Genomic DNA, 12,417 nt, shown 5'->3' with positions numbered 1-12,417 from the left:
TTCAATAAGACCATGGCTGATCTTCAACCTCAACTCCACTTTGCCACTCGATCCCCATATCTCTTGGTTCCCGTGGAGTCCAAAAATCTATCGGTCTCAGTCTTGAATAGACTCAATGACTCAGCATCCACAGCCCTCTGGGGTAGTGAATTCCAAAGATTCACCACAAGTTAAGTCACAAGTCAAAACCACTCTACTAAGGAGAAATACTAATGGACCTTACTAATAACAGCAACCTTAGAACAAACAAAAGTGATGGCAAATATGGGCCATAAACACCCTGGGGACTCCATGTGAATTGCAAAGAATGATTCTGAGGCAATCAAAATATCAAAGACTGAACTGAATTGAAACGGATCAATCCATTCAATTGCTGTGCAAAGGACCTGTTCACTATTGTATTGTTCAGAGGCTGTGTCTCAGAACTAGTAAATCTCAAGAAAAGCTTTGATAGCACCTCAAGGAATGAGTGACCCAAAGTTCCACCAGTAAAATTATAAACATCTCTACCAAGCAGAAAGGGTTCTTCATCAACATCCAAAGCACAGAGATTGCAGTCCTTTTCATCTTGTACTTTGTTGAAGGTCAAACATGGAAAACACTTCAGACATAAAAGGCACAGCATACTCTTCAACTTTCTTTCAGCCTGATTCCAACCTGGAAGTAGCCTATGCTACAAGGAAAGGCAACAGAGTGGCTAACTTCAATGCTCCGAATACCTATTTGGGCAACTAGTTAAATATGTGCTCAAATCCCGGAGTGACTCAGAGGAAAGAGTGCTACCAACTAAGCTACGCTGACACATTCATACTCATCATGTCGTCACGTATCTGCTGAAATTGTGTGAGGCTAATCCTTCCAGCATCACATCTGATCTTCTCAGTGCCTACCCCTTAAGTGGCTGTGATACTACTAGTTATTCTTTTAGACAAGTTAAGAGGCATATCAAGTGGCACCTGATATTTCTCTCAAATGATCTCCTGCTTCCCTATAGACCGTAACTGATGTATCCTTGCATTTAAATAAACAGGTCATTCACCGCAACAAAATATATATTTGTCGGACTGTATGGGAGGCCAGAGTTTGATAGAAACTTTTATTTTTTTAAAACCACAACAGTGGATGAGAGATATCTGCCAACACTCGAAAATACCTTTCATCAGCATGCTTTTTGCAGTCATCAGGTGGCAGTTAACAAAAGTGCCCAGAAAGCAGTACCAGTTTATCCTGAAGCAACACCCTCTGGAAGACAAGTTGTGAATGGCAAACTTGTACCTATTAAGATGTTCAAACCACCAACTGCTGTGACAGCACAAGAGGTACAGTCTAACCATATAAGTATGTGGAAGATGTTAGCTTGAAGAAGACTGCTGATGAATCAGGAAAAAAAGACTTCAGATGACTCACTGACAATGCACCCCAGAAACCAGAACTAGCCCACTTCAGAAGAAGACAACTGTTTTGATACAGCAGTTAATGTACTCAATGATCAGAGGCTGATTTTATATCAGCCGAGGTGGACTTAAAAAAGGCTAAGCACAATTTATCAGTTAGTTTGCAGTCTAAATTGCAAAAGTGCCAATTTTGCCAAGCAAGTACCGCAATCCTCAAAATTAAGTTGAATCAGCCAAAGCTGTGGTACTCTAATTACTAATTAACTAAGTAATAAGCTATGTTCAACTGAATATAGAATGCAGTTATTGGAACTCAAGGCAAATTATTTGGTTTGTTTGCGATGATTAAGTTGACAAATGGTCTCATCCTTGATTTGGTAGTAGTGTAACAAAGTCGTTTTATTTGTATGTCAAACTGGGTCCTGTGTAGTCCTTGATAACGTTAGATCCTTGTAATTTGAGTTTCTTTACATCAGACTACTAAAGAGCCACAATACATTTTACTCATAAACCCTAGAAATAAATCTAAACCTATTATTCCTACATGGGTAATATTATCAGACTAATCAAATAGTTTGATTTTTCATTTCATTTTTAGTTTTTACTGAAAAAATATCCACGGAAATTCAAGGGGAGGGGAACTAAAAGCTACATGTTCTTGGTGAATCATATAATGGTGAAATTTATGATTCCAAAAAAACCCTCCAGAAACCGTTTATGCATTCTGTTCTTCTTTCCAACACCACCCTCCCCCCAGCTCCCCAAGTTGAACAACTTGCTTTAAATAGCAATATATTTTAAAGATAGATGGGAGGTTCAAACTTAGTTGGGGTCAGGAGCACCAGATCTGATGTCCATTAATCCTAACACAGAAATGGAAAGAAATACAGCCAAGCTACAAAAATGTTAAGTGAGACTAAGTAGGGACCAGGAAAATAAGGAAAGAATCTGGAAAACAACAATAAAAGTAGACATATTTAAAGTTGCAGAACACGGAGCCTGGCAGCTGGTCATCACACAAGCAAACAGAGCAATGCAAGTTAATATTATTTCATTCAGTAATTAACCTTTATTGATCTACAGGAGAAAAAGGAGAGATAAAGCACTTCAGACTACATCGGATATTGGAGTAGAAATTGAACCTCATTCCGCCCGTTTTCAGGCATAAAACGGGCGCAATGAGACACAATTTTGGGCACTAACGTCCTATGCCCAAGGGATGCCCAACCAGATATTGGGCGACATATGTAAATGAGGGGCCTACTGCCTGTTTTAGGCCCCCCTCGCCAATATTCAGTGTTGGCAGGCGCCAGGCCCACTTCGCTCGGGATTCTGAAGCGGTCACCCACCAAATGGTGTTTTCTTAAAAAAAAACAAAATAAATAGTTGCTGTGGAACCAGGAGGAGCAGCAGTGCTCTCCCGACTTCACAGTATATTGATTGTTCCTCCCTTCTCCCCGCCCCCACACCCCACCCCTCCTCCGGAGACTTGCGTTTGGACCACAGCCGGAGAGGCAAGCAGCCCAAAGTTAATTTTTTCAAATGGATGAGCTGCCAGTGGAGGCGCGACAGGCAGCTCACTCAATTTATATCAATGAGGCCCGAGGCTCAATTTCAGGCCGGCCCTATGGCCTCCCGGTTCAGCTGCGTGTTGCGGCCGTCTTCGTGACCAATTTCTGCCCCATTGCCCGACGGTGCAGCTGAAGCAGTCAGTGACCAAAACCTCTCAAAAAGAAACTGATTTCAGGAAACTTAAATTATTTGGAACCAATGTTTTTTGGTTTTAAACAACTATTAGCAAGTTTTAAAAATCTAGGAATTTACCAAGAAAGAAAAAAAAGTTAGAAACATAAATAAATCAACAAATTGCATTTATATAGTGCCTTAATGTAGTAAAAATAACTTTACTTGTTTTGTGGCATTTAAGCAATATACATAGAAAATGTAAGTGGGAAAATGTATACTTTCAATAATAGAGGATGGATGATGAAGTTTCCATGAATTTACTGGGTTTCCACAAAGCTACACTTGAACTCTCTTCTCCCTTGGGTCACCTTAATTGGAACAATTCACTTGAAGATATTTAAGGTGGGATTTCCTCTGTTTGGGGCAGAGTAGCAGCAGGCTGGGACTTCCACCCATCCCTCTGGCCCTGCCTCATTTAGCTGGATTGAGGATACCCAGGCAACCAGGGCAGGCTCATGTGGGATTGCTCCTGCCAAGAAGCAAATGTGAAAAGAAAAATCGGTGATGCCGCTGCAGCATTAGAGAACCTCCATCGCTGCCCTTAAAAGGGGCAGAAAGACTTTGAAGATGGAAATAGCTGCAGTTTTGGTAGGCCTCTACTAGGCCCTCCCCCACCATCAGAAGACTTCAGGGCCAATATTGCCATTGTCCACAATGTGGTCCCAGGAAGTGGTGGAGAGGTGAGCGAGGAAGAAAATGAGCCGGGAAGCAGGGCTCTGTCTCACTGCCAGAATTTACAGGCAGTGGGGTGGGGGGGGGGGGGGCCAGCGGTGGACCGGACAACGAAGTCCAGATCAGGGTGGGGAGGCAGCAGTAGCTCGTCACTGCTCTACTTTCCCGCCACTATCCCGCCTGATTTGGGACGGGATAGCAAAGGAAAATCCTGCCCTTGCATTCATAAACTATGAGGAAGTCTCGATACACACCTTTCAGGATTTTGGATCTCTTCAGTCACAAAGTTAAGAGTGTCCCAACCAGAGTAAGAATATAATGCTGAATACAGGGCGAGGGCCATATCTCCACCATTCAGTTTGGAGCCTTCAAAGGAATTTTGGAAATTATCCGTATGTCCTGCAATAGATAATTCCAGTATTAGGAAATGAAAACCAGCACATTCAGTGAGTAAGCCTTCCCAAGGAAACAGTTTGTTAAAAAGCACCTTTTAATCATAAGTGGAAAAAAAATATTTTTCTGAGAAACAGCTTTGCTTCCCAGCCTCAAAACCACGTGGTGAATTTTGCAAGATGAAGCTCCTGGCACAGAACCTTACGTGCACCTGCCTCTCCAACTTGGGAATGTAAGTCTTTCAGATTAAGTCAAGGAGTCAGCTCACCCGATCGGCAGTGGCACCTACAATATCCCAGTGATTAAAGTTAAATCGCTGAAAAATTGGAAGGACTGCCAATAAGTCCCACATTCCCGCTAAGCAAAGCTCCGCACTAGGAGCCTTGCCTCACAAAATCTATTCTTCTGTGCTATGCATAGTTCCTAAACATCCAATATCAAGAAGGAAGAAAGGAAGGGATGAATTTGCAGTTATTGCAGCTCTCTGCACATTCTCAATATGCCCCAAAGCACTTCATAATCAATGGATTACTTTTGAAGTGCAGGTACTCTGATATCGGCAAAGGGAGCAGTGAATTTGAATAAAGCAACGTCCCACAAAGACCAAATGAATTGAATTAATAACCAGATAGCTTGTTTGTGGTGGTGTTGGTTGAGGAAAAATAGCCAACTACTCCTCTTCAATTAGTGGCACGGGATTTTTAATTTTCACCTGGACAAGCAGATGGAGCCTTGGTTTAATGTCTCATCTGAAAAAGCTGACTGGACAACGCAGCACGCCCTCAGTACTAAATTAAATGCTCCCTGGAGGGGTACTTAAACCCACAGCCTTCTGGCTCAGAGGCAAGAACCGAAGTTAAGCCAAATCAGATCATTATGGCCAATTATGACGTCAGGGACAGAGTGAGCACGCACGCACACAGACAGAGACAGAGACAGAGAGATGCACATATCAGCTGTCAGTGCAATTTGTCATGGCAATTTGTCTTCAATATGTCAGAGAATTTAAACAATTTTGGAATCTTAATGAAACATTTACTTACTTTACGAACACAAAACCAGTGTTTGACATTGCAACATCTCTAGTGGTTTCAACACAATTAACAATCAACAGTAGGTTTTCTGAATATCTTCCCCCACCCCAAAAGATTGAAAGGATTTTGTAACAAAATACAAATTCTCCATCTAGCTTGTAATATTCAGCATTATGCCCTTTGGAAACTTTAGGAACAAAATGGTGGGAAAAGTTATTCAAAGTTAAAAACCTTTTATCTTCTTCCACTGAATTTTTACATTCACTCAACAGAGTAGAAGGGTGTGGGCCGGGGAATTCTCAACCTCTGATATGGGTCATGATGTGGAGATGCCGGTGATGGACTGGGGTTGACAATTGTAAACAATTTTACAACACCAAGTTATAGTCCAGCAATTTTATTTTAAATTCACAAGCTTTCGGAGGCTTCCTCCTTCGTCAGGTGAACGATGTGAAAATCTGATATGGGTAGCATTGGCAACAGTGGTTAAGTACCACACTTATTTTTTTTTTAAGTTTTAATTCTCAGGATGTGGACGTTGCTGGCAAGGCCAGCATTTATTGCCCATCCCTAGATGCCCTGCGAAGGTGGTGGTGGGCCGCCTTCTTGAACCACTGAAAGCAGTTTGATACAACTGAGTGCTTGCTAGGCCACTTCAGAGGGCAGTTAAGAGTCAACCACGTTGGTGCGGGGCTGGAGTCACATGTAGGCCAGACCAGGTGAAGACAGCAGGTTTCTTCCCCCAAAGGACATTAGTGAACGAGTTGGATTTTTACGGCAAACCGGCAGCTTCATGGTCAATTTTACTGATTACCAGCATTTTATTTCCAGGCTGCGACAGCTCTTGCCTCACCACTAGCTCACAGAAAATTGTATTTAATTTTTTGGGTTGGTTTGCTGTATTGCCTCAAATCGAAATACAACAAAGAGGATATTTTTCATTGAATCATCATCTCCATCCACCCCACCAACCCCCCCACCCCCCCACAAAAATGTGGTAACAAGTTAACGCCATTTACCTTGACAGAGCTTCACCAACCCAGCTATGATGATGATGATCAATGCAATCACTTTAGCGAAGGTGGACACCACCTGGAGAGCAGCTCCCCATTTCACTTTGGCACAATTTATTAACGTCAGGAGACCTTTGGATTCAAAACAGTTATTTACTGAAAGTTCAACAGAAAGCCTAGTCTTCATTAAAAAGCTAACAATGGCAAAATAGATAATGGGCATGGAATACAAAATACCTGTTTAAATCCAGTTCCGGGGAGCAAACAACATTTTGAACCATAAACGTTTACAGCACAGGTGGAAGCGGTCATGCCTGTGCCAGCTTTTTGCTAGAGCAATCCAAAACTAATCTGACTTGCCTGCTATCACCCCGTAACTCTATCTTCCCTTGCTTCAAATATTTATTCAATTTTCCCTGAAAACCAATGGTGTCTGCCCAAGCAACATTAACAAACTGCTGCATAAAGAAATTTCCCCCAACTTTGCTCCTCGTGCTCTTTGCGACCATTTTAAATTAATGGCCCTTCATCACTGACTTTCCAACCAGAGAAAATAGTCTTTGTCCATTAACTCCATCAAAACCCTTCATAAATAGGAAAACCTATTAAATATCCTGATCTCTCCTAAATACTCTGCTCCAGTGGAAATAGTCCCAGCATCTTAAATGTTTCTATGGTTCCCCATCATGGCATCACCTGGTGAATCCACAATGGATGCTCTCCACGGCTTCAAGTTCCTTTCCATAACAGGACATCAAAAACATGCACACAGTAATTTAACAGTTGTCTAAACAATGTTTTGTATAAATTTAGTACAGTCACCATCATATAAACCGCCCACGTTTAAATCGTGCAAATAGCACTAACTAATTCCCATTACCAATTACAAAGTCACCTCTTCCAGGTGTTAACTGCGTCGGCTATATCGGGCAAGGAGTTCAGTAACTAGTTGCGCCTCGTTACGGTCTACTTCTAAGTAAATGAAATAACAATAACTCAACCAAGCAGTATAGGTACAGTTCATCCAACAAGTTTTTTTTTAAGACAATTTTTATCTTTGGTAATCTGCTACCTCTGGCAAGCTTCAGTGGAGTTCCAGTTCCTCTGCTGCTGCTACTGTTCTTATGCAGGCAGGCATTGTGAAAGAGGAAAGTTATGGCAAACAAGCAATAGGGATTAAATCAGAGCTTTCCAATGGCACTGTGCACAGGTTCTCGAAGTTTTTTTTTTGCCTTTTTCAAGCTTTAATTTGTCTCAGAACTTTTTGATCATGTAAATTGTTCAAAGCCTATATCAGGCAAATTGCATTAGCATCAACACGCCAGCTGTAAGTGGTGGGGACTACTTATTTACTCTTGTACTCTATATTCATATTTATAAAAGCCGTATGGTGTTAGGCCTTTTTATGGCTTTATCTATGACTTTATGTATTTGACTCCAAGGTGTCTCTGCTCATACACAACTTTCCGCATCTTTTCATTGAGTGTATGCTCCCAATCCTTGTTTTCCCTCCCAAAATGTATTACCTCACATTTAACCACATTAAATTGAGCCTTCTGCCTGTCTGCCTGAAGTCTTTTACAGTTTGTGTCTAAATTTTAGACACATACAGGGATGGAACGTGGAGCCAGCACTGGCCCATGAGGTACACCACTCCCAACCTTTCTCCAATCCGAGCAACATTTATTGACCCCAACTCTTTGGTCGATGGACAGGAAACAACTTTCTATCCATGCTGGTATATTTTTATTTATTTACACACACACACACACACACACACACACACACACACTGCCAATGATAGTTAACAGAAACTGTGCAATGGATGAACTAGTTAGTGAAATAATAGCACAAGAAAGTAGAAGTGAAGCAATTTAACATCTTCCACTGCAATCGCTCAAACTCTATAAACTATATGTTTTTGCAGCAAATCAAGAATTTTGAGTGCTGCATTTATGGTTTGGGATTGCTGAAATGCTCAGTGTATTCCCAATCACCAGCCAAATATACAGGATCCTCAGCCTACTCTTATAATTTGACTCGAATTTGGTGCTTTAAAGAAACACTTCCCAGGCGGACAATAGAAAACACATCCTGAGCACTGAACTGATGTTGGGTTTATGCTTTGCACAAAACGTTTTCCTTTTAAAAAATAAGCACATACTTTCCGCTCACAGCGATCCCCACCGCAATCATTCACACAGCGATCCCCACCGCAATCATTCACACAGCGATCCCATGAGCAGCAATCCCTACAGCACGCAGTGATCACTATTATAACCATACTCTCAATTCTTCCTGGTTTAATAGACAGGGCTCTTCCAATTTTAATGCAGTCTCAGAGTTGAATGTCGAAAAACACAATTCTTTTTTTCCTGTAACTTTTTTTTGCTTTTCCCTAGATAGCGTACTGACAATTTTATTATTTGAGAGGTTAAAAAGACTACATTGTGTTAGAACATAGGATTCTAAGTAACACTCTTTTTGTATCTTTGAATACCCAGACTTACAACCATCGCCGCCCGCCCACCACAGCCCCCCAGCACCGCCACCCCTGCCCACCACCCACTCAAATATAAGGCGCATGTTTATTGCATCATCTTCTCCAACCATCTGCTCCTGCCTATCTCCATCCCCAGCTAGCTGCATCCACCACAATGTATGAAATGGAAGCTAAGATAATGAAATCAACCTGACACTTCTACACTTATGTTGGTCATTGTATCAAATTCGGAAATGTTATGCTGGTTTATTGCTATCTGGTGCCATCGCCAACAATATTGTGCCAATAATAAACAATAGACAAGTTGGGCCAAATGGCCCACTTCTGAGCTGTAGATTCTACGTAATATGTCCAATTTCAAGTTATAAGAATGTTGACATTGCATACTTTAATATGAACTTGTAGCGAGGCTAAGACCCTAATTTAAAAAAAATTAAACCAAGTCAGATGAATTCTGATAATTTGTTCTTTTATCTTGTATTCACTTTCCTAATATATGACTCAAATCAGAGATCTTAACCTGACTACAACAACATGCATTTATTTAGTGCTTTTAACAAAGGAAAATGTCCCAAGGCGCTTCACAGGAGTGTAATCAGACAAAATTCACCACCAAGCCAAAGAGAGTCAAAGTAAGTCAAATCTTGTTCGGTGGGAGTTTGTTTGAAGTTGTTTACGTCTGCGACTTCCTTTTGTTTCTGATGTACTTCTGCAGGAAATGGTTCGAAGTGGGGAAGTTGTGGGTTACAACCAAGCTTAAAGAAATGTCCCATTTCACCTTTAATCATCTGTTATTTAAAAAAGATAATGTAAATTTGATTCCCCATAAAATGATTTTCACATGACAGAAGAGAAACATGATCACCAGTTTATCCATAGAAACCACCCAGTCATCTTAATTAGGTATAAAACAGTTGGTGTATATGCCTAGTTTCCCTTCAGGGTATTGCATCAGACACTAAGGGCACGTAAAAGGCCGGCAGGATGGCGCGCGCGGGTAACCCAAATAATAAAAGCTTACCGTTCCCCACGCGATCGCAACTTAATTGGTAGCCATTAACCTAGTTTCTGGGTTTGCCATCTGAAAGCTGTGCAGCGGGCGGACTGTGCACCCGCATGACCTGCTGGCAGCTGGAGCGTCTGGATTTAAAGGGCCATTGCTCCAATGGATTTTGCTGGAGCAAAGAGACACAATGGAGCAGCACAGGGGCAAGGCAGCTCCAAGATTCAGCGAAGCTTCACTTGAGGTGCTGCTGGCCAGGGTGAGGAGAAGGAGAGAACTATTTTATCCGTCCGACAGGAGGAAGCACCCTGCCTCTGCCACCAAGAAGGCCTGGCTTGAGGTGGCAGAGGTCACGAGCAGGAGCAACATATCCCACACTTGGATCCAGTGCAGGAAGCATTTCAATGACCTAACTAGGTCAGCAAAAGTGAATACACTTACTGATTCTCCTGCATTCCGTGTCGCACATCACACCCCTCTGCCCCCCCTCCCCCACATCATGCTGCCCTGCCAAGATTACTCCATCACATCACTCCTCACACCCACTTAAGGCTCATCCTCAACTTACCTGCACTTCCCGAGCACTTCCCCAACCCCGCATTTGTGAATCCACCATGACCACTCACCCCAATCCTGATCCAATGTGATGTCTCTGTCTCATACTCACCCTCTTTCACGGTCAGCCTCACCCAGTGCAATGCATTCATCAGCTGACAACTTCACCCTCACTCACACGTTTGTACTTTCTCTCCCCTTCTAGGAGAGCGGAAAATGCACGCGAGAGGGGCCACAAAAAATAGTGATCCGCAGAGACGCAGGCCCTGGAGATCAGCCACTCCCTCGAGCGCCTGTCCGTCGGGGACGCCGAGACTGGCAGCCCACAAACGTCCGGTGATACAACTTTAACATTCATCACACACAACATGAATTGACGTCAACAACGATTGTCATGTTGAACACCTCAGTATGCTCATTGCAACATGACACATCTGTGATGATGCTTAATATTGCCTTCTGTTCTTTTACAAGCCCTTCAATGACCACAGTGACGGGAGAAGACAATTCCTCAGAGGAGCTCTAGGCCTCTCAGGGCACACATCTTAGTGAGCCATCCACCAGTGCAGATACTCACACCTCAGTGGGTCCCAGTAGTCAGATAGTTGGGTTGGCACCTGGTGAGTCACCACACACAAGTGAGCACGAGCAGACACTGATGGCAGGGGCAGCTGTGGAGAGTCCGTGTCAGTGGGCGCACTCCTCTCCAGGCTCTGCTCAGCAGGACACAGATGTTGAATCCCGGGGGCTATCCTTTAAAAGGAAAATGATTGAGGGACAGCAATACATTTGCGACGTACTGGAACAGGTGCCACGCGCACACTCCACGATAGCGCAGAGGATGGAGGAGTTGAAACTCCTGCGTTAGTAGAATGGTGGCACAGGTACACGAGGGAATGTCTGCGATGGAGAGAAGGCTAGATTCCATTGAGCTTCAAGCATGGCTCACAAATGAGTCCATTCAGGCCTTGACAACGGCCATTCGGATTCAGGGCGAACAACATTCTGCCACCTAAAACAGGCAGACAGAAACTTTACAACTGGGATTACAAGGCATCACATATGACCACCAAGCTGTTGTCCAGCAGGGTGGTAGGAGTGACGTGGGCCTGGCCCAGGAGAGGGATGATGGCAAAAAGACATGGAAGTGGGGATGACACTCAAAGCGCTCCCACGTCTCACCCGTTGCCCCCCTTTCAACCAGTGCCTGCAATGCTGCCTCGTCTCCAGGTGGCCGAGTCTGCCCCTGCACAGGTGGAGCAGTCTTTGGAGGGGCCCTCACGGGCTCCGAAACCCAGAAGGCGTAGGCCGAAAACATCTAAGCAGTCAGGGCATGAACTTGAGCAACCTGCCACTACCTCTGCTGCAGCCACGGGGATGCACCACGTAGAAGTACTAGGAAGCGAAAGGCTAAGTTTTTGTGATCACAAAGGGTATGCACAAGGGTGTTTGACAGAATGTCATGTTTTTCATTTAGATTTGTTTTTTGGCAAAGTCACATTAAACGTTATCATTCTCACCACGACTGCCACGTCTTGCCCATTCTTGACTGCCTTTTGTGATAGCGCCCTTTCACGTGCTTCATCATGATTGGTGACACTTGTTGCCACCCAGTGGATGAATTTACAGTGGATGTACGTGTAGTTGCAGGACTGTTTTGTGCGGGGTGGGGGGGAAATGGTGTTGGCGCTGGTCTTTCCAGGTGGACAACCGTTCACATATTAGTGACTCCTTGGCCTCAAGGGTAGCCAGGTGAGCCGCTGCTCTGCCGATGGGTGGTTGTTGTTGTTGTCCTCGTCCTCCTCAATGTTCACGGCAGATGTGGATGGGGCCTCATCAACTGGTACCCCTCTCTGTTGCGCAGGATACAACACGCTACTGTAATATGACCCACTCTCGCTGGTGCGTACTGCAGCGCTACCCCACCGAAATCGCATCTTCAGCAGTCCTATCGCATGTTCAATTACAGAACTGGTGGCGATGTGACTGTCGTTGTATCGACGCTGTTCCTCACTGATGGGGTTCCTCAGGAGGTGTCATGAGCCACTTGTGCAGGGGGTATCCCTTGTCCCCGAGGAGCCAGCCCTCAAGTCTGCTTGGTGTG

General features: G+C 43.7%; 1 protein-coding gene across 2 annotated transcripts in view; it reads right to left on the bottom strand.

The window, feature by feature from the left end:
• The window catches only part of si:dkeyp-120h9.1 (Y+L amino acid transporter 2-like), a 95,321-nt gene that overhangs the window by 36,454 nt on the left and 46,450 nt on the right, over positions 1 to 12,417 (bottom strand). For both annotated transcript variants that reach the window (XM_068001683.1, XM_068001682.1), the window contains exons 3-4: positions 6,259 to 6,384; positions 4,067 to 4,211 (exon numbers count right to left, since the gene is read on the bottom strand). In XM_068001683.1, the coding sequence (XP_067857784.1) occupies positions 4,067 to 4,211; positions 6,259 to 6,384 (271 nt within the window). The remainder of the gene's footprint in view (positions 1 to 4,066; positions 4,212 to 6,258; positions 6,385 to 12,417) is intronic.

This window comes from Heptranchias perlo, chromosome 2 (assembly GCF_035084215.1).
Source record: "Heptranchias perlo isolate sHepPer1 chromosome 2, sHepPer1.hap1, whole genome shotgun sequence".
NCBI lineage: Eukaryota > Metazoa > Chordata > Chondrichthyes > Hexanchiformes > Hexanchidae > Heptranchias > Heptranchias perlo.
The sequence above is the reverse complement of the archived record's forward strand: the minus strand, read 5'-3'. Positions and strand labels throughout refer to the sequence as shown.